At 42.6% G+C, this 24,646-nt stretch overlaps 2 protein-coding genes across 2 annotated transcripts; both read right to left on the bottom strand.

Annotated features, from left to right (window-relative positions):
- Positions 1-5,184: 5,184 nt before the first annotated feature.
- LOC115661719 (probable CoA ligase CCL9) lies at positions 5,185-6,708 on the bottom strand. The gene is made up of 2 exons (XM_030583928.2): positions 6,216-6,708; positions 5,185-5,441 (listed from the first exon to the last, which is right to left on the bottom strand). Exons 1-2 carry the CDS (start codon positions 6,423-6,425, stop codon positions 5,211-5,213), a joined length of 441 nt encoding a protein of 146 aa, XP_030439788.1. The 5' UTR covers positions 6,426-6,708; the 3' UTR covers positions 5,185-5,210.
- On the bottom strand, positions 6,709-8,562 carry LOC115661720 (probable CoA ligase CCL9). Its single transcript, XM_056317646.1, has 2 exons — positions 8,041-8,562; positions 6,709-7,584 (listed from the first exon to the last, which is right to left on the bottom strand). The coding sequence occupies exons 1-2, from the start codon at positions 8,500-8,502 to the stop codon at positions 6,709-6,711; spliced, it is 1,338 nt and encodes a 445-aa protein (XP_056173621.1). The 5' UTR covers positions 8,503-8,562.
- Between the last annotated feature and the right edge of the window lie 16,084 nt (positions 8,563-24,646).

Raw genomic sequence — 24,646 nt, 5'->3', positions numbered from 1 at the left:
GCCTCCATAAGGATCGATCACCTATAGAAAATGAAGCAAGTTGTCATGTTAAAAGGAATGAAGAATGGTCGTCAAAGGTCGGGTAGAAAGTTTACCTTCATAAGTATTACGACTATTACGTGATCGAGACCAAAGAAGCAACGAGATGAAGAACCATGTGAAGACATCATGAACAGGATTGTGAGTTTGTAGGGAATCTGTGGCAAGCTTAAACAGTTATAAAGGGAGCAGATCGTGGAGGATGATGTGTCAGAATTTTCTCGGAGAGATAGGTTGGAAATGGAATTTGACTCATGCGTGTGGATGAGCAGTTATTAAGTTGGTAGCCAATAAGTTCAGAGAGAATGAATGATAGGAAAGGTAAGCATTTGATCTTTCAGTTACGCAAGTTGCAGTGGAACAGTTATCTTTGAGTTGATTCAGATATCCAAAGGAACCAGACAGAGATAAAGAGCGATATTTGGGTAGAACGTTTGAGTTACCGATTGCTAAAATATACAGCATCGAGAATTTGCTTTATCGGGATATCCTACATTTGAATATACAGCATCGGGAATTTGCTCTGTCGGGATATTTTACAATTAAGCAAATGCAAAATAGACCAAGAATGGAATCCAACAGATGGTTTCGACATTTTATCTCCAATTAGCTAATAGGGTCTTGGCTTCAGTTACAAAGTCTCTTAATCTAATCTCTAGCCTGTAGTTTTCATCCATAATCTCTGCCCTTTTCTTCTCATGAACCCTAACCAACCCAATAGTATTATCAAACTCTTTCTCCAATTCCCTACATTTCTGCATCTTGCGTCTAAGTGTGGGAGAAAAGTTTGAGACTGTGAATTTCTGATCTATAATTTGAGCATCCACCATCCTCAGCTCTGCTTCAAGTTTTGCTTTTCTGGCCTCCAATCTTTGAAGCTTGCTTGCCTCAACTTTAAAATGATTATAGAAGAGACGAGCATCTTCACGTTTGTGGGCTAACTCATCCTGGATTGCCAGTCCTCGGCTTTCTCCAAAGAGAAGATGGGGGAGATGATCAAGATTGACTCTGATTGTAGTCACAGCATCTACGAAATCAAGAGCGAAGAGATCAATCTTGTCTTGAAAAGAATCCGACAAGATAAAAGATGGATGGCCAGAGCATATTTCCCGGAAAAGATTCCTCGCTTGGCATTCTTTGTTAGAGTCAATGATCAACTTCCCATAACTAGGCTCTAATAGGTTTAAGAGCTGTTCTCATTTAGCTTTAGCTACTTCTTTAGGAACTTCGGCAAACATTGACAAAGTTGAAGGCCCTGAGGAGTCATCAGTCATTGAAGAACTGGGATGAGTACCTGCCAATATTCTTTCCAACTCCTCCCGTTCTGCTAAAGAGGAAATTTCTATCTGAGCAGATGGATTGGGCACAGCAGAGGATGTTGAGAGAGGTAAACCAGTGATAATCTGAGAAGTTGGTGGCACTTGCACACTCAAAGGTTCCTGAATCATCGTGTCTTCAGGCGTTGGAATCTCTTGAGGTGCAGAAGCAGGTATGTCAGAAGCTGCAGCTGTAACAAATGTATGTCAGATAACTGAATAGAAATTTCGAGTCAAATACAGGGCAATGACATTTACCAGTAAAAGGTAGAGGAAGATTTTCTTCAGGTTCTATGACATTGGTAGAAGTATCCTGCGTTGGTATACCTTCTTGGGAATCTGAAATAGGAGGTTGATCTTGAATCAACTCAGCAGTAACTTCTATCGAAGAAGCAGGGATTACTGGTGAAAGATTTGGGGCTGATATGATAAGAGCCTTGCTAGGAGAAGGAACAGGGGAAGCAACACTGGATGGATCAGTCTTGGGAGTATCTGGATTAATCAAAAGATGTACAGGTTAGTGCTAATATGCATATTGCTAGTCTCCATGAATAGAGAAAGAGAAGTACCTTTTGGTGGGCGCGGTTTCATCATAGCTCGAAGCTTGAGCTCTGAAGATTGATCAGATGTTGGAGGATTCTCTGGAGATTCTGAGGAACGAATAGTTACTTTTCTAAAGCCACGTTTTGATGGTGTTTTCTTTGGGACAATAGAGTTTGAGGTTTTTCTTTTCTTGTTCACTGCGAGAGTATGATGTTAAATGGGAGGCTGAAAATCAAGCAAAACATATATTGAAAATCAGAATCAAATTACCTTCGGAGGGTTCTATTGACTTGGTTGGAGACATATTCACAGCCTCAATTGCTTTTGGTGCTATAGGAGGAACATCATCTCTTATTTTTGAAAGAATCAGGTCCAGTGGATCTGAAAACACAGTCTTTTGATAATCCTTCCACCAAAGGTCAAAATCGGCTGAAGAATAATCAGAGTGACCAGTGAATTCGATGACACGGGACAATCGGTAGATACTCCATATCAACGTGGTCAGCTCATTAAAAGGCTGATCATCCTTCAGCTTGCAAGTTAATTTGTCAAAGGAAGCAACAGAGAAAGTGTAAAGAGCAGGAACAAGAACTCCTTGAATTAACCCAAGTTGCACGGCACGATATTGGGGAGAATAGATTTGAAGCCGCGAAAACCCGCCTTTTGTCGAAAATCTCACGGGGAGATCAACGAGAAGTCAAGACAGTTGCCAAAAGTCACTTTTGTTCTTCGAAAGGCAGGAAGGTAAGATTTGAATTGAGGGGTAAAGAAAGGAGAAAAAGAATGTGGATTCTCCTTAATGGAATAAATTTGAGAAATAAAGTACCGAAAACAAGAGGATGGGGTTTTAGGAACAGAGACCAGTTTCCTACTCAAAGTTTGGCAGACTAGTTGGTCAGGAATAGAAATCGAGAGAGGTTGGATAACTTGATCCTTGGAAAACCAAGCAGGGAAATAGAAGGTTGCCCATGCTTGAAGAAGCCAAAGGGGACCACCAAAAACGCCACTAACTTCATCTGAAGCAGTGGAGGAAGAAGCATGGGCTAAACCCCGATAGAGTAAAGCCAACATTGTCTTGCCTAAAGAAAGCCAGGTCCCTGAAGCTAAAGCAGAAGCAACAGCAACAAAATCGTTCGAGACCCTAACTATAGGGTGGCAGAAAAGGAATTTACAGAGCCAGTATAAAAGAAAAGCAGTGTGCTCCTCGTCGGTAATTGCATTTTCCTTTTTAAAGTAGTTTTTCATGAATGTCCCGTAGGCCATTTTCGAATCGAGATAATTTGCGAGCGGCGAATGAGAGTCTAGAGACAGGGGTAGACGGGTGCGTACCCAAAAGAGAGAGCCCGAGTAAGACAATGTACATCAAGCAAAGTTACCGACATAGGAGAAAAAGGGAAAAAGAAGCAGTTGGTCGAAGATGACCAAAAACAGGACAATGCGCCAATTAGTTCTCGATTCACATGGTAGTCGAAACAACTAAGACGCAAAGCATCATGGATGGAAAGGGTATTCCAAAGAGAACCCTTAGAAGGAAGAAGACAAAGGTACCATTGATAGAATTCAGAATCAAAATCAGAGAAAGCCCTAAGGCGAGAAGGACGAGAATACCACTGGTACACCAAAATAGATGACTCATGGATGGGAAGTACCTCAATCTGATGACGAGGGAAGCGGTTTGACAGGCATTGTGGAACGAAAAAGTGATTGTGAGCAGCAGGGCCAAGGATATAAGAATCTTCAAAATCATTCTGTACAGAGAACAGATGAGATCCTTCTTTGAAATTATTAGAATCCCGGAATAGATAATATCGGTCGAGGCATCGATGCGAAAAAGGAGAAAGTTTGGTCCTTGGAAGCTTTGGAAGCCATGGATTTTAGTAGAGTGTCGGAAAAGATTGCGAGAGATTCAAAAAGGTGAAGATGAAGAAGAACGAAAAGGAACGATTTATATAGAAAGTGTTTTGGAGACGAAAAGGTAGGCGCGCGAAGCAAGGTGACGAAGCGACGTCAAGAATAGGTACTATTTCTTTGACATTTAAAAGAATTAAAAGTTCTTTTAATTCTTTTAAAAGGGGGCATTTGTTTACACCAAAATCGGCATGGATGTCAAGTCGGTTTAATGTCAAAATCCGACGGACAATGGAGCTCAGTCGTTTGCCGAAGTACATTTGGATAAAAATTCGGGAATGTAGTAAGCGTGAATGGCACCATGTCCCGAATTCTGTGATTGGAGAGAATCGGTAATTTTACCGAAACATGAAAAGTTTACATTTCGGGAAATGTTGAAGCTACCGAAAATCGGCAAGATCACAACCCAGCCACGTGAATCGTGACAACAGGAAGTTATGAGCAAAAAGCGGAGATAGTGAACACGAGCAGATCGTGGGAGATTATTTATCCAAATTGGAAGTCATCCTAGCAGTTGATATCAAGTTTTGATGGACAATGAAATTGGAAAACGTGGGTAGATAAGGCAGTTATTGAAAGCGCCAAGATTCAAAGTTCGAAAACAAAGAAGTAACCGACAAGCAGTTACAGGATAGGAGGAGATATAAATACTCAGAAGAAAGAAGAAAAGAGAAGGCGACAAGAATGCAAAAACACTCAAGCTTATATGCACTTTAGTTTCCTCTGCACTTTTACTTCCTGCGTTTACAGCTTCCTGTAGCTTTAGTTAACCTTCAAGTCCTTTACAGCTTTCATAGGAGTATTGTAACATAGTTAAAAACCGTGTTGATCTCAGATCCATTTTCAATCCACTCAATTTCTACCCGTTTCCATATAACCCTGCACTACACTCTGTTTTTCACCACGATTTTCCTAGAAATCAAGCCACAGGACCTACTTTAATAAAAACCGAAAATCGAAGTTTCGGTGAAGGATATTCCTCGTCGTAAAACGAGCGAACAGTAACGTACACAAGCAACATCATCTGCCGTGTGACGCGTGGAATTGCTTGAAAACGTATCTGCCAAAAATTTCGATGCTGAGGACCTAGCAGCTGCCGTGGCCGCCGGGAGGGCCACAGCAGTCCCGGCAGCTAAAGAGTTCATCAATTCAAGAGCTAAATGTCGATAATGGAGCCATGGATACTCAATCACAGTAGAATCAGGAGACTTTGCATATTTACGCTTTTTAGATAGAACCACAGTAGCCAATTCGTTCTGAGTAAACTGCACGCGTTGGCTGAAAGCTGGGATGTGACGGTTGTGCAAGTACGGAGCCACCTCCGAGAAATTGTGAAAGCTGGGATGTGACGGTTGTCCCAATTTCTTGATGACTTTGGACACCAAGTTGAGATTCGGTCGTATGTCAGTCGAAGAGAGTGATTTTGGAATCGGCGGAGTGAAGCTTGACGGTTAGGTGGAGGATGTTAAGCTTGGAAGCAGCGGATTGAGCCAGTCGGTTTCCTTCATTTGGTGTCAATAGGAGCGTCGGTTGCAAGTCGGAAAGGTAGTACCAAAACTCCGTAGCCTTGTAGGCCACGTCGAGCAGAGCCGCTATGGCTCGGCAACGGATTACCGCCAGAAACAGGATCACAAACTGCAAAACAAACACATAGTTCCAATCACCAAAGGATCACACTAGTCCCCGCGGAACAGAGATGCACACATATATTTTCAGAATATGCAGACAACTAGTTTGTCACTGGTTGATTCCATTAGGGAAAATGACACAAACAATCCCTGAAGTTTAGCCCAATGTGCAATTTGATCCCTGAATTTTCAATTTGTTCAATATAATCCCTGAACTTTAGGTTAATGTTCAATGTGATCCATGAACGGCCACATCGAACATTTTTATAAAGTTCGGGGACTAAATTTAATATGTACCAAAAGTCCAAGAACCACGTTAAATAAATTAAAAGTTTATAGATCGCAGCTAAAGTTCATGGACTACATTGAATAAATTGAAAGTTTAAGGATCAAATTGTACATTGGGTCAAAATTCATGGACTATTTGTATCATTATCCAATTCCATTAAAACCATCCATCTCCTTTTGATAAGCTTTAACTTTGTTTTAAGATAGATCGATGCTTACGCATATTTCCGTTGCTCAGTTCTCGAAGTAGAGCAAAACACCAAGGAACATCTGTTATTTCAAGCCTTCTGCTAGTCGATCTTTGTCATAAGTGATCGATCTCATCATCAAATAGTTATCGTTACCGCGATCTTCCAGATATTTCATTTTCGAATTTAAACAGCATCATCCGGAATTTTCGCGTCTGAATTCACATCATCGCTCAAATGAAAACTCGCACAAAAGGCATGCCATGCATCATAACTCGTGAATAGACTCGATGATCGGGACATACCTCGACGATGTTGGGCAAAGCGAGCGCGACGACATCGCCGGGGCCGACGCCGTAGGCGGCAAGGAGTGCGGCGGCGTGATCGACGAGCTCCTGCAGCCGCGCGCGCGTCAGGTCGAACTCGAACTCCCAGGGGTCGGAGATGGCTCTCCTGTCGGGGAAATCCGACGCGGCCTTCTTCAACAGGCCTGTGAACGTAAGTTCCTCCTCCATCGCTAATTACAGAGAACGGATGGACCGAATCGGCCGATACAGATCGCGGTTCAATTGAGGAGGCGCACCAGAATCGCTTGGCGAGACTGAACACAAAGATCAATGAGAACGGATCGCACGAAGAAGAATGGAAACGAGGGTTCGACGACAGAGAGTGTGAGAGGGTTGCGCATGTAGATAGGATTGGAGATGAGAGTCTGATAAAAATCAAGGAGACTCGCTGGCAGTGCGAGCTCGGTGGCGGTCGCGACCGAGATTTCTAATGGGTGAAAGGGATGGAGTATCATCCCCCCATAGCAGCGGACGAAAGTGCATTATTTCTCACTGGCATATCATTGCTCATGGTCCCACCCAGGTTTGCCAACTCTTCCGTTAATGTCGCCCTACCATTGTCTTCTTCTCCACCTCTCCCGGCTATCGAAAGTGCGTTATTTCCCACTGGCATATCATTGCTCATGGTCCCACCTAGGTTTGCCAACTCTTCCGTTAATGTCGCTTCTTCTCCACCTCTCTCGGTCTCGGTTTTGTTCTCTTCGGTTGTCGTAGGTGCATTATTTCCCTCCGGCATATCTGGACGGGCAACTTCTGGCCTGTAACGTACACCAGGACCAACAACTGCCGTGTGACGCGTGGCATTGCCTGAAATCATTTTATCCAAAAATCTCGATGCTGAGGACCTAGCAGCCGCTGTAGTCCCGGCAGATAAAGAGCTCAAGAATGCAAGGACTAAATGTCGATCCTGGAGAAATGGATACTCAACCGCTATAGCCAGTTCCTTCTGAGTAAACTGCATGCGTCGGCAGAAAGCTGGGACGCAAGCTACCCCCAAGAACTTGTGACTTGGGGTGCCAGAGTCGCACAAGTACAGAGCGACATCCGAGGGATCGTTGACAACTTTGGACATCGAGTCGAGATCCGGCTCTATGTTAGTTGAAGAGAGAGTGATTTTCGAATTGGCCGAGTGAAGCCTGGTGGTTAGGTGGGGGATGTTAAGCTCGGAAGCAGCGGATTGAGCCAGTTGGTTTCCTTCATTTGGTGTCAATAGGAGCTTCGATCGCAAGTCGGAAAGGTGGTACTCAAACTCCTTAGCCTTGTAGGCCGGGTTGAGCAGAGCCACTGCGGCTCGGCAACGGATGACCGCCAGAAACAGGATCACAAACTGCAAAATAAACATATATTTCCAATCAGCAAAGTATCACACTAGTCCCCGCGGAATAGAGATACACACATATTTTTTTCAGAATATGCAGACAACTAGTTTGTCACTGGTTGATTCCATCAAAACCATCCATCTCCTTTTTGATAAGCTTTAACTTTGTTTTAAGATAGATCGATGCTTACACATATTTCCGTTGCTCTGTTCTCGGAAGTAGTGTAAAACACCAAGGAACATCTTTTATTTCAAGCTATCTGCTAGTCGATCTTTCTCATAAGTGATCGATCTCATCATTAAATAGTTATCGTTACCGCGATCTTCCATATATTTCATTTTCGAATTTAAACAGCATCATCCGGAATTTTCCCATTCGAATTCACATCATCGCTCAAACGAAAACTCGCACAAAGGCATGCCGTGCGTAGTAACTCGTGAACAGACTCGATGATCAGGACATACCTCGACGGTGTAGGGGAAAGCGAACGCGACAACATTGCCGGGGCCGATGCCGTAGGCGGCAAGGAGCGCGGCGGCGTGATCGACGAGCTCCTGCAGCCGCGCGCGAGTCAGGTCGAAGTCGAACTCCCCACCGCGGGCGGAGACGGTTGTCCAGTCGGGGCAATTCGTCGCGGCCATCTTCAACAGGCGTGTGAGCGTAACTTTCTTCCCCATCGCTAATTTCAGATAACGGATCGACGGAATCGGCCGAAACCGATTGCTGTTCAATATAAGGCCCATAATCGCTTGGCGAGACTGAACTAGAAGATCAACGAGAACGGATCGCACGAAGAAGAATTGGAAACGAGGGTTCGACGACAGAGAGTGTGAAAGGGTTGCGCATGTAGATAGGATTGGAGATGAGAGGCAGATAAAAATCGACGAGACTGAGATTTGTAATGGGTCAAAGGACTGGAGTTTCATCGTGGTCTTCGCTGCTATAGGATGCTGCAAGGTCAAAGCTGAAACTCTTTAATTTTCCCTTTGAACACAACCCTCTCTCTCTCTCTCAATCCGCTTCTGGAAATTTGTGGACTTTGCGGTTGCTACATAACTGAATGACCGCGACATTATTCTATTTCGCTTTGGCCATCAATTAGTAGTTTTCTCCACAGAAGAAGATACTAGAGCAGAACAGCCATTGGTTGCGGAAAAGTAGCTTGTGCGGTGAATCAAAGATATTCTACTAGAAACCAAATTCTTTTGATGCATATAAATTCTGATCTAACCATCCGTGCGACTTAACTTGTAATGTTTTCTTTGTCGAATTTGTAATCATAAGCTAACTCTTGATAGATAGCTAATTACTGTATAATTGCCCTAAAAAAACAAGTGAGATTTCGTGATAGTAATGCTACAAAAAAAAAGTTTTTTGTAATTGGTTATATGGGGGTTGTTGTTAAATAAAACAATTTGATGTACTCCTGGAGGGAAGAAAATTAAAATTACTAGGCTGTGAAAATTATAAACAGTACATTCTGACCAATTCACTTGTGGAGATTTTCTGCGAGCTCTCATTCATTTTTAACTAGTGGTGGCAATGTCGGTCTCAAATCCATTTTAAACTCATATTCGGTGGGCCGGGTGGAATACGGATTTTCTGAAATTTTAAGAATAGGCCGTTTAAGGTTAACAAAAGTAGAGTCCAGGCAAAACGAGATTGCTAGGAACTTTCTCGGGAGATTTATTCACATCGTAAATTGCCAGGAGTGGAACAGAGATTGCTCATAACTTTCCCACATCACCTCGTAAGCAACATCATTCTGAGCTAAATAATAGATAAAAAGAATGAGCTCACTCCTTGCCCTACGATGGAGGGAATTAAGGGGCGTCTAGTCCCAATCCCCAAGTCAATTATGGTCAATGGACCTTGTCCCATCCATTCTCGGAGCTGGTGGTGGCAATTTCAAATGATTTGAACACTAAAACATCATATATATATATATAGAGGAAAACATATCTGAATATGACGTAATAAGATACACTTAATTAGACCTGATCACTAGACAGGTTCGGTTCGAATTTCTAAAGGTCATGTCCAAACCCAATTTGGTGGATTTTGGCAAGTGCCAACCTCACCCTTTGGAATTTATTGGCCAATCACATGGGCTATGTCTAACTTTTTAAAGAAAAAACAACTGAGTTAAATAATAGTTAAAACGGAATTTTAAATAGAAAACAATTCCGTAATTTTGTGGTACTGTACTTTAAGTGTGAACACTTTTCTTTTTCTGTTTTAAGCATCGATTTCTCTTTTCAATATTTACAAAGTTTTTTTTTCAAGGTAGATATATTAAAATAAATATTTATCAATGTAAATTTTTAATAATTTATGGGCTGACGGGGCCGATCCTCAAAGCCCTTGCTTAGGCCAAGCCCCACTCACTGACAAGGTCCTAGAATGTACGGTTCGAGCCTGCCAGCAAGCACAATATATTCAGTCAAATCCACCAATTTTATCGGTGTGCCTGCAGAATGTGAATTTTATGATTAGATCTATGCTTAATCTATATATTAACATCGATTGACACTTTTTGTCACGCCCCGACCCTCGAGCGCCCTAACATCCCACCACGGTCGTTATAAATGCAACGTCCCAGGACACGTCGCCGACCCAATCGACTCATTATCCATTAAACGCATGCAGAAGCGAACTTAATTCACCCAACAACAATCAATTAACGGGATAGTAAGGAAAACACACCTCAATTTAAACAACATCATTAGCAATACATCGGGTTAATATATTACAAGTCCGCCACGCGAACCTTCCCGATTACAACCAGAACAGGTAGGGGTTAACCTAGCTCCTCTATCTACGAGGATAACCTCAAAAGGTGTTCTCCCTCAAAAAGCCGGTTCCCAAGGAACGGTACGTGTACTCATTTCGGATGACCTGAAAAGTGGTTAACAACAACGAATGAGATAAATCTCAGCGAGTTCACGACCTAAGCCTCGACTAGGAGGTCAACTCATCTCGGATGTACCTAAAACATGCAACGATACATCGATGGCAGACAACTCAATATAGAACATAAGGTACTTCACAACACAATCATCAGAGCAACCTTACCTTGCCCAGGCACATGCACACGCCCATGCGTTATGATTCACCGTATGCCATAATAATGCAATAAGCATATAATACAATCAGAATACGCATCAATTTTCTCAAGTACAATGCATTCACACGTGTCCCGATTATAAAGTGAAACCGCTTGACCCGTCCCATAACGTGTCTAACAATTTCATTCCATAATCAAGCGCAATGCTACCATAATTTTCACGCGTATTCCAATTACTACAGCCACACGGGGGCTACGGCACAACTGCGTTATTCACATCGGGTTGGCAATCTTCCGGCATAACCGAGCATCGTCCCGCCCGTCGGGCATCACGGCATCGTCTCACCCAACCACAATGACGGCATATCCCATAAATGGGTTCATTCCGAATCCAATTCGCGAATGACTACGTCTCCCCTGCTACCAGCGACGGCTTCCAATTACCAAATTGGGGACACCCGTTAGGGCCACGGCCAAACCCTAGGTTGGCGGTCATCCGGTATACGGTTTTCCGATATAACCGGGCACGAAAGGAACCTTTAGGTGATCATGCACACATAGCAACACTCAGGTTCCATCATTATAATTTTCAATAGCCGATGCAAACATAATCCGTGCTAATACGTTGAAATATCCAACTTTCACACATAAAAATGTACTAAAATATTCACACGTGATTATGCACATATCAATAAATTTCCAAACTTGGCATGCTTCTATATTCAAGTATCCACAACATATTTCTCACATAAAACTTAACAAATAAACCCGACACCTCAGGGTTTATTAATTAAGTACCCGACATGCTATACTTAAAATTAACCAAACAATTCAATTTGGCATACAAACCAATATATAAGGCAAATTCTAGCTTAGGCATCACAATTTAAGCCTAAAATAAACACAATTTAATTTCGGAATTTCCACAAAAATATTAATAAAATAATAATATTTTTAATTCCGAAAATTAATAAAATATTATTATTTAATTTCCGAAAATTAATAAAATAATAATATAATTAATCCAATAGATTATCACTAATCCCTAATCAATTAGTACTAAGCACAATTAACTTAAACTAATCCGCTCTAATGAAGTTTAACCTACTAAGCAAGGGATTAGGGCGATAACTCACCCGATTAAAATTCCGGAAACACCGGTGCGTCGGCGGCGGCGAGGGCTACGCTTTGCACGGTCCGGAATCAACACGGAAAGACGACGACGACTGGGTCTCGGCTGGACAGCAGCCACGAACCGGTTTGGCTTCGGTGAGGCGATTGGCGACGGAAAACGGCACGGACGGGTTGCGCACGGCGGCGGGAGTCACGGCGTGGCTGTTGGTGGTTCCACGGCAACCACAGAGCAGCAACACAGCAGCTAGGGGCTGTTCTGTTTGCTCAGCCGAAGGAGCAACTTAAAAAAGAGACAAGGGGAAGTTGCGTGGAAGAGGAAAGAGGAGAGAGAGAGGAATGGACGCGGGAGGGAGAAGAGAGGGAACAAGAGAGATATTTCTCTCCTTTAATGCATGCCCTATAAGTCTTCATCATCATTCCCCCCACGTAAATGCCAAACCCCCAAAGTCTTCTTCATCATTTTCTTTGGTTTCTTTGTCATAAATGCAAGAAGGGCATTTTGGTAATTTCACAAGGTATAAAAATACTTATACGCGTATACGAGCTAGAATTTCGTACGGGCTCGTATAATCAAATTTGGGCTCAAACGGATTATGAATGGGCTTGAAAATGCTAATGGGCTCAAACTTGGGCTTGAATTGAAATTGGGCTTGAAATTGGGTTCAATGGGCTAAATTGGGCCACTTGGGTTTGCCTTGGGCCCATGTGGCCGAATCACATTGGGCTTGAGGCCCAATGTGCCTTCATCTGGCCCACTTCCTCGTGGGCTCAAATTCTCGGCCCGCTAAATCCTTTTCCGAGAATTTCGAGTAAACCGATAAACGAGCAAATCAATGAGGCGGTGTCCCATAATTTAGTTTTGAAATCCTCAAAGATTCGACATCCAAATTCGGATTCTAATTCGTGGTAAAAATCAATCAATTGCGACTTTAGTATATCTCAAACTAACGGGCGGCTTTTAGGAGTTACGCGGTCGACCCGTGGTTGATTCGGTATCAAACCACGTTTAAGTTTTCTCAAACCATGGATGATCTCGATTGTCATGTAATTGCGAGGGATCAATCGTTAGTTCCAAAGTACGCGATCATCAGTCAATGGGTTTAGGATCGTTCGCAATACATACAACGGTCAAACGGAATCACCCGCGATCCGATTGTATGCTATTGGCGAATCATTCTATAACCATCCCTTGATCGGTCCATAATGGCTCAAAATTGTCCCTCGTCAATCCTTATGGTCGAATTGTCAATCCCTGATCGAGTTCTCAGGTCGTGCGTACTTAATTCCTTAACAGCCTTTCCCAATCGGTTAGTCTCTCATGAGTGATCAATTCAGAGCGAGAATTACTAATAATGCATCGATTAAAATCATCATTTCATTACATTCCGAATAGGGTCGAATTTGAGGATGTCACAACTCTTCCCCCCTTAAAGAAATTTCGTCCTCGAAATTTACAAATAACCATACTATTCAAAAAGATGGGGGTGTTGATGCCTCATTACTTCTTCGCTTTCCCAAGTTGCTCCTTCCGTTTCGTGGTGTTGCCAAATCACCTTAACCAAAGGAATCGTCTTGTTTCGTAGCACGTGTTCCTTTCTATCCTCAATCCATACCGGTCTTTCCACGTACGACACTTTGTCGTCCACGTCTATGTCTTCATAATTTAGCACGTGGGTCGGATCAGGTTCATACTTTCTCAACATCGATACGTGAAAGACATCATGTACTTGAGACAGTTTCGGCGGTAAAGCTAGACGATAAGCTAAGATTCCAATCCTCTCCAAAATCTCAAACGGTCCAACATATCTTGGGCTTAGCTTTCCTTTCTTGCCGAATCGTGAAGTTCCTCGCATAGGTGACACTTTGAGGAAGACGTGATCACCTACTTGGAATTCCAAAGGTCTTCATCGTTTGTCTGCGTAACTTTTCTGACGACTCTGAGCTGTCTTAAGCCTTTCTCTGATGACCTTAACTGCCTCAACTGATTGCTGTACCAACTCTGGACCTGTTATTCTCCTTTCTCCAACCTCATCCCAACATATCGGAGTTCTGCAGGTTCTACCATATAGCGCTTCAAATGGTGCCATTCTAATACTCTGTTGATAGCTATTGTTGTAAGCGAACTCAACGAGATGCAGTTGTTCCTCCCAACTGCCCTTGAAATCCAAAACACAAGCTCGCAGCATATCCTCGAGAGTTTGAATCGTTCTCTCGGATTGACCATCCGTCTGCGGATGATAAGCTGTACTATACTGCAGCTTCGTTCCCATGGCAACTTGAAGACTTTTCCAAAATGTAGTGGTGAACTTGGGATCTCGATCCGAAGTAATCGTCACTGGTACTCCATGAAGGCGAACAATATGGCGTACATACAATTCCGCATATCTGTCCATGGTAAAGTCCTTTCGTACAGCAATGAAATGAGCGAGACTTAGTCAGTCCTATCCACTACGACCCAAATAGAGTCATTACCTCTCTGACTCCTTGGTAGACCCATCACGAAATCCATCGTGATGTGTTCCCATTTCCATTCCGGGATCTCAAGTGGTCGTAGCAGTCCACCTGGTTTGCAATGCTGCGCTTTCACTTGTTGGCACGTCAAGCACCTGGCTACGTGCTTGGCTACATCCACTTTCATGCCACTCCACCAATAGTGTTGACGTAGATTTTGATACATCTTGGTGCTACCCGGATGAATGCTGTACTTGCTGCGATGTGCTTCTGATAGGATCTCATCTTTGAGTTCCATATTGTCGGGTACACACAGTCGTCCGCGAAACCTTAAAGTTCCATCCTCAGTCACCTGAAAATCAGGTTTTCTTTTAGCTGCATCCCCTTGCAGAATCTTCTGAATTTCAGGATGCATTAACTGCAACGCTTTAATCTTAGCTTGAACCTCTGGCTCGATTCTTAAGGTAGCCAACAGACTTGAAAGGTGACCCACTTCAAACTTGAACTCTGAATCTCGTACTCTCTCAAGTAGAGTCCATTCCTTAATCATCAGGTGCGCGATGGCAGACTTTCGACTAAGCGCATCCGCTACTTTGTTAGCCTTTCCTGGATGATACAGGATGTCGCAGTCATAATCCTTGAGAAGTTCCATCCATCGGCGCTGTCTCATATTCAATTCCTTCTGAGAAAATAAGTACTTCAAACTCTGATGATCTGTGTAAATCTGAAACTTTTCACCGTATAAATAATGTCTCCAAATCTTTAGGGCAAAAATGATCGCCGCTAGCTCCAAGTCATGAGTCGGGTAGTTTAACTCATGTGGCCTTAACTGTCGGGACGCGTATGCAACTACTTTTCCATGTTGCATTAAAACGCATCCTAATCCTTTAAGTGACGCATCACTGTAAATCTCATACCCTCCAGGACCGAATGGTATCGTCAGCACCGGAGCGGTAGTTAACTTGTGCTTGAGTTCTTGAAAACTCCTCTCACACTTATCCGTCCATTCGAACTTTGCTTCCTTCTTCAATAGATGTGTCATAGGAGTAGCGATCGCAGAGAACCTTTCTACGAATCGCCTGTAGTAGCCAGCCAGACCTAGAAAACTCCTAATCTCCGTTACCGTTGTCGGTCTCGGCCAGTTCATAACTGCCTCAATCTTTGTTGGATCCACAGAGATTCCTTCACCAGAGATCACATGACCAAGAAAAGCTACTCGACTGAGCCAGAACTCACACTTACTAAACTTGGCGTAAAGTGCGTGTTCTCTTAAGGTTAGTAAAATCATCCTCAAGTGTTGCTCGTGCTCCTCAGGGCTCTTCGAATACACCAGTATGTCGTCAATGAATACTATGACAAATTGATCCAAATATGCTTTGAACACCCTGTTCATTAAGTCCATAAAAGCAGCTGGGGCATTAGTCAATCCAAACGGCATCACCGTAAACTCGTAGTGACCATACCGAGTCCGAAATGCTGTCTTTGGTATATCCTCCTTCTTAATTCTCAATTGATGATAGCCTGTCCTCAAGTCTATCTTGGAAAATACCGACGCCCCTTGCAGTTGATCGAATAGGTCATCTATCCTTGGCAACGGATATTTGTTCTTGATGGTCACCTGATTCAACTGTCGATAGTCGATACACAAACGTAACGAACCATCTTTCTTCCTCACGAATAATACAGGTGCTCCCCAAGGTGATGCACTAGGGCGAATGAATCCTTTATCTAGCAACTCTTGCATCTGTACCTTCAATTCCTTCAGTTCTGATAATGCCATTCTGTAAGGCGCTCTAGAAATTGGCTCTGTCCCAGGAGCCAACTCGATTATAAATTCTATCTCTCTTTCAGGTGGTAATCCCGGTAATTCATTCGGAAAGACATCTGGAAAATCACGCACCACAGCTATGTCCTCCATTCTTGGTTCCTCAACCAATGAATTAACTACGGTCGCTAGATAACCTTGGCATCCATCATCCAATAGCCTAGTTCCCTCAACCGACGAAATCAAAGGGATCGAGGTTCCTCCTCTGCTTCCCACAAACTCGTAACTGGTACGATTCAATGGATTTAACTGAATTACCTTACGGTAACAATCCATTATAGCTCGTTGCTTAGTGAGCCAATCCATTCCGATTATGACATCAAAGTCATACATCGCTATGACCGGTAAATCTATCAATTCCTCTCTACCACAAATAACTATTTTACAGTCTAGACATCCTACTGTAACTAACATTTCCTCTTTTAGTGGAGTGGTAACATGAAGAACTACATCCAAAGGTTTCGGTTTAAGCCCCACTAATCTGACAAATTGTTCAGAGATGAATGAATGCGAAGCTCCCGGGTCAAATAGTGCATATGCAGCATAATCTTGAAGAGAGACCGTACCTGTGACCACACCAGGCGAATCTTCCGCCTCCTTTCTGGCCATAGCATATACTCTTCCCTGCGCCTGTGGCCGATTTAGGTGATTTTGCGAAGCATTGCTAGCTTGTTGCCCCACTTGGGTTTGTTGAGATGGCATCCTCTGACGGGGACAGTTCCTTGAATAATGGCCTTGTTGGCCACAGTTAAAGCACGTCACTGTCACGGTCTTGTTTGGGCAAGGGCCGTTCCCATGCCTTTTCCCACAAAATCGACACGCGGCATTGGAGTTGTATGCCGGTTTCCCAACGCCACTCTTCTTGTTGGGTGGAATAGGATACCTTCCTCCAGTCATCGGTCCCTTCCCGAACCGACGATTATCCCGATTAGGTACAAACCGCGATCCAGATGCGGCTGTACGTTCTGCCATGTTCCTCTCAATCAGCTGAGCTCGTTCATACAATTCATCATAATTCTTCAGGTTCAAGGGCACTAGTTGATCCTTGATTTCCGGTTTCAGACCATCTCGGAATCTCCTTGCTTTATCGATCGGTTCTTCGACTAATCTCGGGGCATACTTTGACAGCTCGGCGAACCTCGCCTCGTACTGATCAACTGACAGATGATTCTGATGAAGTTGTTGGAACTCAGCCATCTTCCGCTCTCTTGCGCAGTCTGAGAAGTATTTCCCGTTAAACGCTTCCACGAAGGCATTCCACCCTGGAACCGTACCTTCAGGAAAGACTCTTCTTTGAGTGGCTTCCCACCAAGTGCTAGCGTTACCCTGCAGCTGGTAAACCGCTAACGTCACCTTTTCTTCTTCAGAACACCGAAGTAAGGCGAAACCTTTTTCCAATTCTCTAACCCAGAGAGTTGCTGCTTCTGGATCACCTACGCCAGAGAACTTCGGCGGCTTTAGCTTCAGAAATTGTTCGACCAGCTTATGCATTGGTCGATCCCCAATCCCGATCCCAGCTAACGGGACATCAACAAAGTGCGGCAGGAATGCAGAGCTGCAGCTTGTCCCGAGCTCGTTGCCCTACCAAAGTCTCTAGGGCTTGCATAATCCTATCTAACCCGGGATCCTCTTGAGCCCTTCCTCCAGTACCAATTTGATTTAAAGCTGCCCTTCTCCTAGGAATCCTTTGCTCAGGATTGCTCATCTCGCAGGATTCTCACAGAAACCTGCTTTCCAATTCCAACAAGGAATTAGAAGTCATGAACAACCCGCTTCTAACAATAAAATCAAGTAATCAAGCACAGGCACAAGACGTTTTCCTAGCTAACTATCCCAAAACTCATCGTACCTTATCACTCCAGGTATCGACCAAACTTGGATCGAGCTAACCATGCTCTGATACCACTTAAACAGGGATGTCACGCCCCGACCCTCGAGCGCCCTAACATCCCACCACGGTCGTTATAAATGCAACGTCCCAGGACACGTCGCCGACCCAATCGACTCATTATCCATTAAACGCATGCGAAGGCGGAACTTAATTCACCCAACAACAATCAATTAACGGGATAGTAAGGAAAACACACCTCAATTTAAACAACATCATTAGCAATACATCGGGTTAATATATTACAAGTCCGCCACGCGAACCTTCCCGATTACAACCAGAAGGTAGGGGTTAACCTAGCTCCTCTATCTACGAGGATAACCTCAAAAGGTGTTCTCCCTCAAAAAGCCGGTTCCCAAGGAACGGTACGTGTACTCATTTCGGATGACCCGAAAAGTGGTTAACAACAACGAATGAGATAAATCTCGCCGAGTTCACGACCTAAGCCTCGACTCCAGGAGGTCAACTCATCTCGGATGTACCTAAAACATGCAACGATACATCGATGGCAGACAACTCAATATAGAACATAAGGTACTTCACAACACAATCACAGGCAACCTTACGCTTTGCCCGGGACATGCACACGCCCGTACGCATGATTCACCGTATGCCATAATAATGCAATAAGCATATAATACAATCAGAATACGCATCAATTTTCTCAAGTACAATGCATTCACACGTGTCCTGATTATAAAGTGAAACCGCTTCGGCCCGTCCCATAACGTGTCTAACAATTTCATTCCATAATCAAGCGCAATGCTACCATAATTTTTCACGCGTATTCCAATTACTACAGCCACACCAGGGGCTACGGCACAACCTGCGTTATTCACATCGGGTTGGCAATCTTCCGGCATAACCGAGCATCGTCCCGCCCGTCGGGCACGGCATCGTCTCACCCAACCACAATGACGGCATATCCCATAAATGGGTTCATTCCGAATCCACTCGCGAATGACTACGTCTCCTGCTACTGCAATGACGGCTTCCATTACCAAATTGGGGACACCCGTTAGGGCCACGGCCAAACCCTAGGTTGGCGGTCATCCGGTATACGGTTTTCCGATATAACCGGGGCACGAAAGGAACCTTTAGGTGATCATGCACACATAGCAACACTCAGGTTCCATCATTATAATTTTCAATAGCCGATGCAAACATAATCCGTGCTAATACGTTGAAATATCCAACTTTCACACATAAAAATGTACTAAAATATTCACACGTGATTATGCACATATCAATAAATTTCCAAACTTGGCATGCTTCTATATTCAAGTATCCACAACATATTTCTCACATAAAACTTAACAAATAAACCCGACACCTCAGGGTTTATTAATTAAGTACCCGACATGCTATACTTAAAATTAACCAAACAATTCAATTTGGCATACAAACCAATATATAAGGCAAATTCTAGCTTAGGCATCACAATTTAAGCCTAAAATAAACACAATTTAATTTCGGAATTTCCACAAAAATATTAATAAAATAATAATATTTTTAATTCCGAAAAATTAATAAAATATTATTATTTAATTTCCGAAAATTAATAAAATAATAATATAATTAATCCAATAGATTATCACTAATCCCTAATCAATTAGTACTAAGCACAATTAACTTAAACTAATCCGCTCTAATGAAGTTTAACCTACTAAGCAAGGGATTAGGGCGATAACTCACCCGATTAAAATTCCGGAAACACCGGTGCGTCGGCGGCGGCGAGGGCTACGCTTTGCACGGTCCGGAATCAACACGGAAAGACGACGACGACTGGGTCTCGGCTGGACAGCAGCCACAGAACCGGTTTGGCTTCGGTGAGGCGATTTGGCGACGGAAAACGGCACGGACGGGTTGCGCACGGCGGCGGGGAGTCACGGCGTGGCTGTTGGTTGCTCCACGGCAGCAACACAGCAGCAACACAGCAGCAAGGGGGCTGTTCTGTTTGCTCAGCCGAAGGAACAACAAAAAAGAGAAAAGGGGAAGTTGCCGTGGAAGAGGAAAGAGGAGAGAGAGAGGAATGGACGCGGGAGGGAGAAGAGAGGGAACAAGAGAGATATTTCTCTCCTTTAATGCATGCCCTATAAGTCTTCATCATCATTCCCCCCACATAAATGCCAAACCCCCAAAGTTTTCTTCATCATTTTCTTTGGTTTCTTTGTCATAAATGCAAGAAGGGCATTTTGGTAATTTCACAAGGTATAAAAATACTTATACGCGTATACGAGCTAGAATTTCGTACGGGCTCGTATAATCAAATTTGGGCTCAAACGGATTATGAATGGGCTTGAAAATGCTAATGGGCTCAAACTTGGGCTTGAATTGAAATTGGGCTTGAAATTGGGTTCAATGGGCTAAATTGGGCCACTTGGGTTTGCCTTGGGCCCATGTGGCCGAATCACATTGGGCTTGAGGCCCAATGTGCCTTCATCCGGCCCACTTCCTCGTGGGCTCAAATTCTCGGCCCGCTAAATCCTTTTCCGAGAATTTCGAGTAAACCGATAAACGAGCAAATCAATGAGGCGGTGTCCCATAATTTAGTTTTGAAATCCTCGAAGATTCGACATCCAAATTCGGATTCTAATTCGTGGTAAAAATCAATCAATTGCGACTTTAGTATATCTCAAACTAACGGGCGGCTTTTAGGAGTTACGCGAATTCGACCCGTGGTTGATTCGGTATCAAACCACGTTTAAGTTTTCTCAAACCATGGATGATCTCGATTGTCATGTAATTGCGAGGGATCAATCGTTAGTTCCAAAGTACGCGATCATCAGTCAATGGGTTTAGGATCGTTCGCAATACATACAACGGTCAAACGGAATCACCCGCGATCCGATTGTATGCTATTGGCGAATCATTCTATAACCATCCCTTGATCGGTCCATAATGGCTCAAAATTGTCCCTCGTCAATCCTTATGGTCGAATTGTCAATCCCTGATCGAGTTCTCAGGTCGTGCGTACTTAATTCCTTAACAGCCTTTCCCAATCGGTTAGTCTCTCATGAGTGATCAATTCAGAGCGAGAATTACTAATAATGCATCGATTAAAATCATCATTTCATTACATTCCGAATAGGGTCGAATTTGAGGATGTCACACTTTTTCCATAAGTCAATGATTAAAATTGTTTAACCAAAGTTGTAGATGATATATTTTGATGTTAGTACAAATTAATAAGAATTAAAACGTGAATGTGCTAGGGCACGAAGGACGAGGACGGCAGTAAATTATTGACCTAATGTAACTTATAATGAAGTAGCTTTATAAAATTTCAGGAATAATATCACTATCAAACTTCTTGCTTCAGGGCACAACCGACGAAGACCTACCATTTCGGGAATAATATCACAATTGATTGCATAAAATATTACATGCAATTCCTCGTGTTCAGGTCACCCATATGGTGTTTTGACCAATGTCTTATCCAATTGTGGAGATTAGTCAGATATTTTATGGATTCGGAATTTGCAGTTTCCTCGCTGTATTTTTTTTTTAAAAAGGAAAGAAAGCGAACCTAAAAGACGAAATATTGGAGACGTAGTACACGTGGAAGCAACTTAACATTTCAAATATTTTATAAAGTATCAACAGATTAACTGTCTTTTTTTTTTTTAGAAAGGGAAAATTCTTGGCTCGTGCGGTTAAACTTGGGTTACGTGGGAATAAAGAAACGTCAACAATGGGCCGAGCGGCATCGTCGGACGAATTTCCACGGATTGATTTGTTATTATTTTCCTCCTTTGTTTTGTCCTCCTTAATTGCAGAAAATAGTCCATGTGATGAGGACGAGGACGATGACGACAATATCTCTCACCGGAAAATAATTAAGTATATCTAATGCATGTACTAAACTGAATTTAAATCATCAGATTGATGAGTTCCACATGAGTCAAACGAATACGAAACCCACCATTTTCGATAATCCGGTTCAATTTAGTACCTATGCTACTTTTATTTCATAGTTTCTTCCCCAACAATTTCATTATGTGCTGCACTTTGCATCCTTTATCTCCGTTTTTAATTAAGGGAAAATTATATAAGCCCTCTAAATTCCGGAAGTGATATGCATTTTGTTGTGAACTTTCAATCGTCGCTCCTAAACTTTCACTTTGTTATGTCCTCAGAACTTTGTCTGCTTTTACGTCAACCGACATAAGAACTCAAAAGATAACATATACAGATTGATAGTTTTTGGGACGAACACATGCCCTCTATCCCCTAAATTTGAAAAGATCGCATAAGTTGTCCTTTAAACTATGTACGTTTTTCATGACTCGCGAGTCTTAAAAAACCATGCACTTTACCCCTGAAATTTAAGATAACTATAACGATAGATGATGCAAAGTATTGGTTTTTTTTCTCCCTACAATTATAATTTTACGATGCATCATAACGGTGTGGAGGGATTTTTTTTTGGCTATTTTCAGATTTGGTGACCTGGTATCTAAAACTCTAGCCCATTGTGCGAGGCCTAGAGAATACAAAGTATAAACCTAACATAGCGGAAACATTAGGTCACACGTGTTTAACAAGAAGTCCATGCTTGATTCAACCATCCTAAGAGATTGGGCTTAATTGCGTACATCAATGACAGTGGCGATGCAATAGCTGGATACATGAGATAGTTAGATGTGTACATATGAAACATTCAAATGTTTCGCATTTATCTTTTCTGTCCATATTAAAAATTTCGCAACTAAAAGTTAGCACATCTAAAAGTTAGAGCATCATATGAATAATGCTCTACTCACTAGAGCTTTGTCTAAAGTCTCGTTAGACGATGGTAGGCATATAAAAGGCGACTAGTAATAAGTTGTCTCGTTAATTGATAGGGTTTGTTTCAATTTTTTAGTAGTTGTCCACTTAAATATTTAAGGTTTAGTAGGATAAATTTTCTTATTTGTTTATCTATATCCTGTCTTAAACTTAGAATTTCACTAGTTTTTTTTAGATAAAAATATAGATTATGTACTCTTGTAATTTAGCTTATTCTTTAAATGAACAATACAAAAAAAAAATTGATAAATTTCTCTCTGTGCGTTTCATGCGTGTATGCTCCTTGCGTGCCTCTGCGAGTTGTTTGCTCGTGCAGCAAATTGTGAGTCTTTCCACTACATCAATTGGCATCAGAGCGGAAAGATCACGGGCAGCGGTGTTTGGTACCGTGAAAAAAAAAAAATACGAGATGTCATTTACGAGGACCAATAGTGCAATTATGACTGCACATGAACCATCAATCGCGGTATGTGTGTGAATTGCGACCTAATTTGTAACTTGTTGATGTGCAACAATTTTTTTCCCAAAAGACTATTCACTTATAACTCCTAACATTAATGAAAAAATGAAGGGATTAGGCAATATATTTAAATTGCACAACATCTACGGCCAGACATATATACATACATAGAATGTTTCATCTTAATTGTGACTTTGTCGGTATATTTCATGTTAATAGTAAATTCACTTATAAGAACCGATGGAAACAGTGACCCATCAGGAAGTCTAGTGGCTAGACCAATAGAATGCGCCTATTATTTACTCTCAAAATGTCCAAATTTTATTGGAAGCGGCTGGTGACATTATATATAGCAAATTTAATCTGACATTTCGGCTTCTCCATTTTTATAGGTGGCGCACGCTTACGGAATACTACTAAGATGTCATTGCATCTAGCTTGTGAGTATAATATTGATTGGTCCTGTTGTGTATTCACAAAAAGAGGTAGATGACGCTCCCTATTTGCTTCATCATGCAATACCGTCGTTTTCTCCATGAGGGAGGTCACTCTTTTATCTTTTCTTTGCATGTGGCCGGAGCTTTATGCTTTGAAGAGGAGAAGCCTGGGCAGGATGGAAATCCATTGAAGTGCTTTTGTTTTGCTACAGCATGTTTTTTCACCACCTGATCGTCATATTGTTCTCATCGATGATTTTCCATGAATAGGCTCTACGGCTTTAGATTGGAGTTGTAAAAAGATTTTCACCATACAATCATGCTAATGGGCAACAGAGAGAGAAGAACCATTTTTATGGAGACATGTCGTCTTTTCTGATGGATTACGAGTTGAAGAAAATACCAAAGTGTTGGAGGTCATAATGGTTAAGTCTCTCTCGATCAGAGGCAACGTGTTCAATCTAATGACGTACCTTGTTAAGCATTCACGGCTGGACATCATCGAAATTCGTCTCCTTCATACTTGGAATCATGACCAATTAAGTTACACACGAGTAAAATCACCAGGACAAGTTATGGTCAGCGTCCCATCTTCAATACACATTCTTCTCGTACGACATGATTAGAACATTATTTCTTTCCAGACATTCGAGAGAAAACAAAACGGAAACCAGAGACAGAGGAGACAGAGCACAGAAAGAGATTTTTGATTGAGCCTATTGGATTGGCTGGCAACATCCGACCTCCGCCGCGCCATTTCCAGCCAAGCCAATGGCCCCGTGCTCGCCCTCCTGCCACGCGCCTCCATCGACTCGCTCTTCACCAGCACTGGCATCGGCAGCAAGCCAAGCGGGATGGGCCCGGGCCCGTTGAACCTGTCCCGCTTCTTGGAATTTAGGCCAATCTCGATTTTTGCTGACTTGGATATTCCACAACATGAGTTTTGCTGTACTAGTCAGCTTCGTTATCCACAAGTTGCCCTTAAAGCCATTTTCGTAAATTGTTTCACGATGGCAA

The sequence above is a fragment of the Syzygium oleosum genome, unplaced genomic scaffold (genome assembly GCF_021117445.2).
Source record: "Syzygium oleosum isolate NSW1041296 unplaced genomic scaffold, Sole_v2.1 Sole_v2.14, whole genome shotgun sequence".
Classification (NCBI taxonomy): Eukaryota; Viridiplantae; Streptophyta; class Magnoliopsida; order Myrtales; family Myrtaceae; genus Syzygium; species Syzygium oleosum.
The sequence above is the reverse complement of the archived record's forward strand: the minus strand, read 5'-3'. Positions and strand labels throughout refer to the sequence as shown.

Coding starts and splice junctions, on each gene's coding strand:
- LOC115661719 (XM_030583928.2), bottom strand. CDS start 6,425: ATGGAGGAGGAACTTACGTTCACAGGCCTGTTGAAGAAGGCCGCGTCG. Junction 5,442..6,215: donor CTTTGCCCAACATCGTCGAG/GTATGTCCCGAT, acceptor TTTGTTTTGCAG/TTTGTGATCCTGTTTCTGGC.
- LOC115661720 (XM_056317646.1), bottom strand. CDS start 8,502: ATGAAACTCCAGTCCTTTGACCCATTACAAATCTCAGTCTCGTCGATT. Junction 7,585..8,040: donor CTTTCCCCTACACCGTCGAG/GTATGTCCTGAT, acceptor TTTATTTTGCAG/TTTGTGATCCTGTTTCTGGC.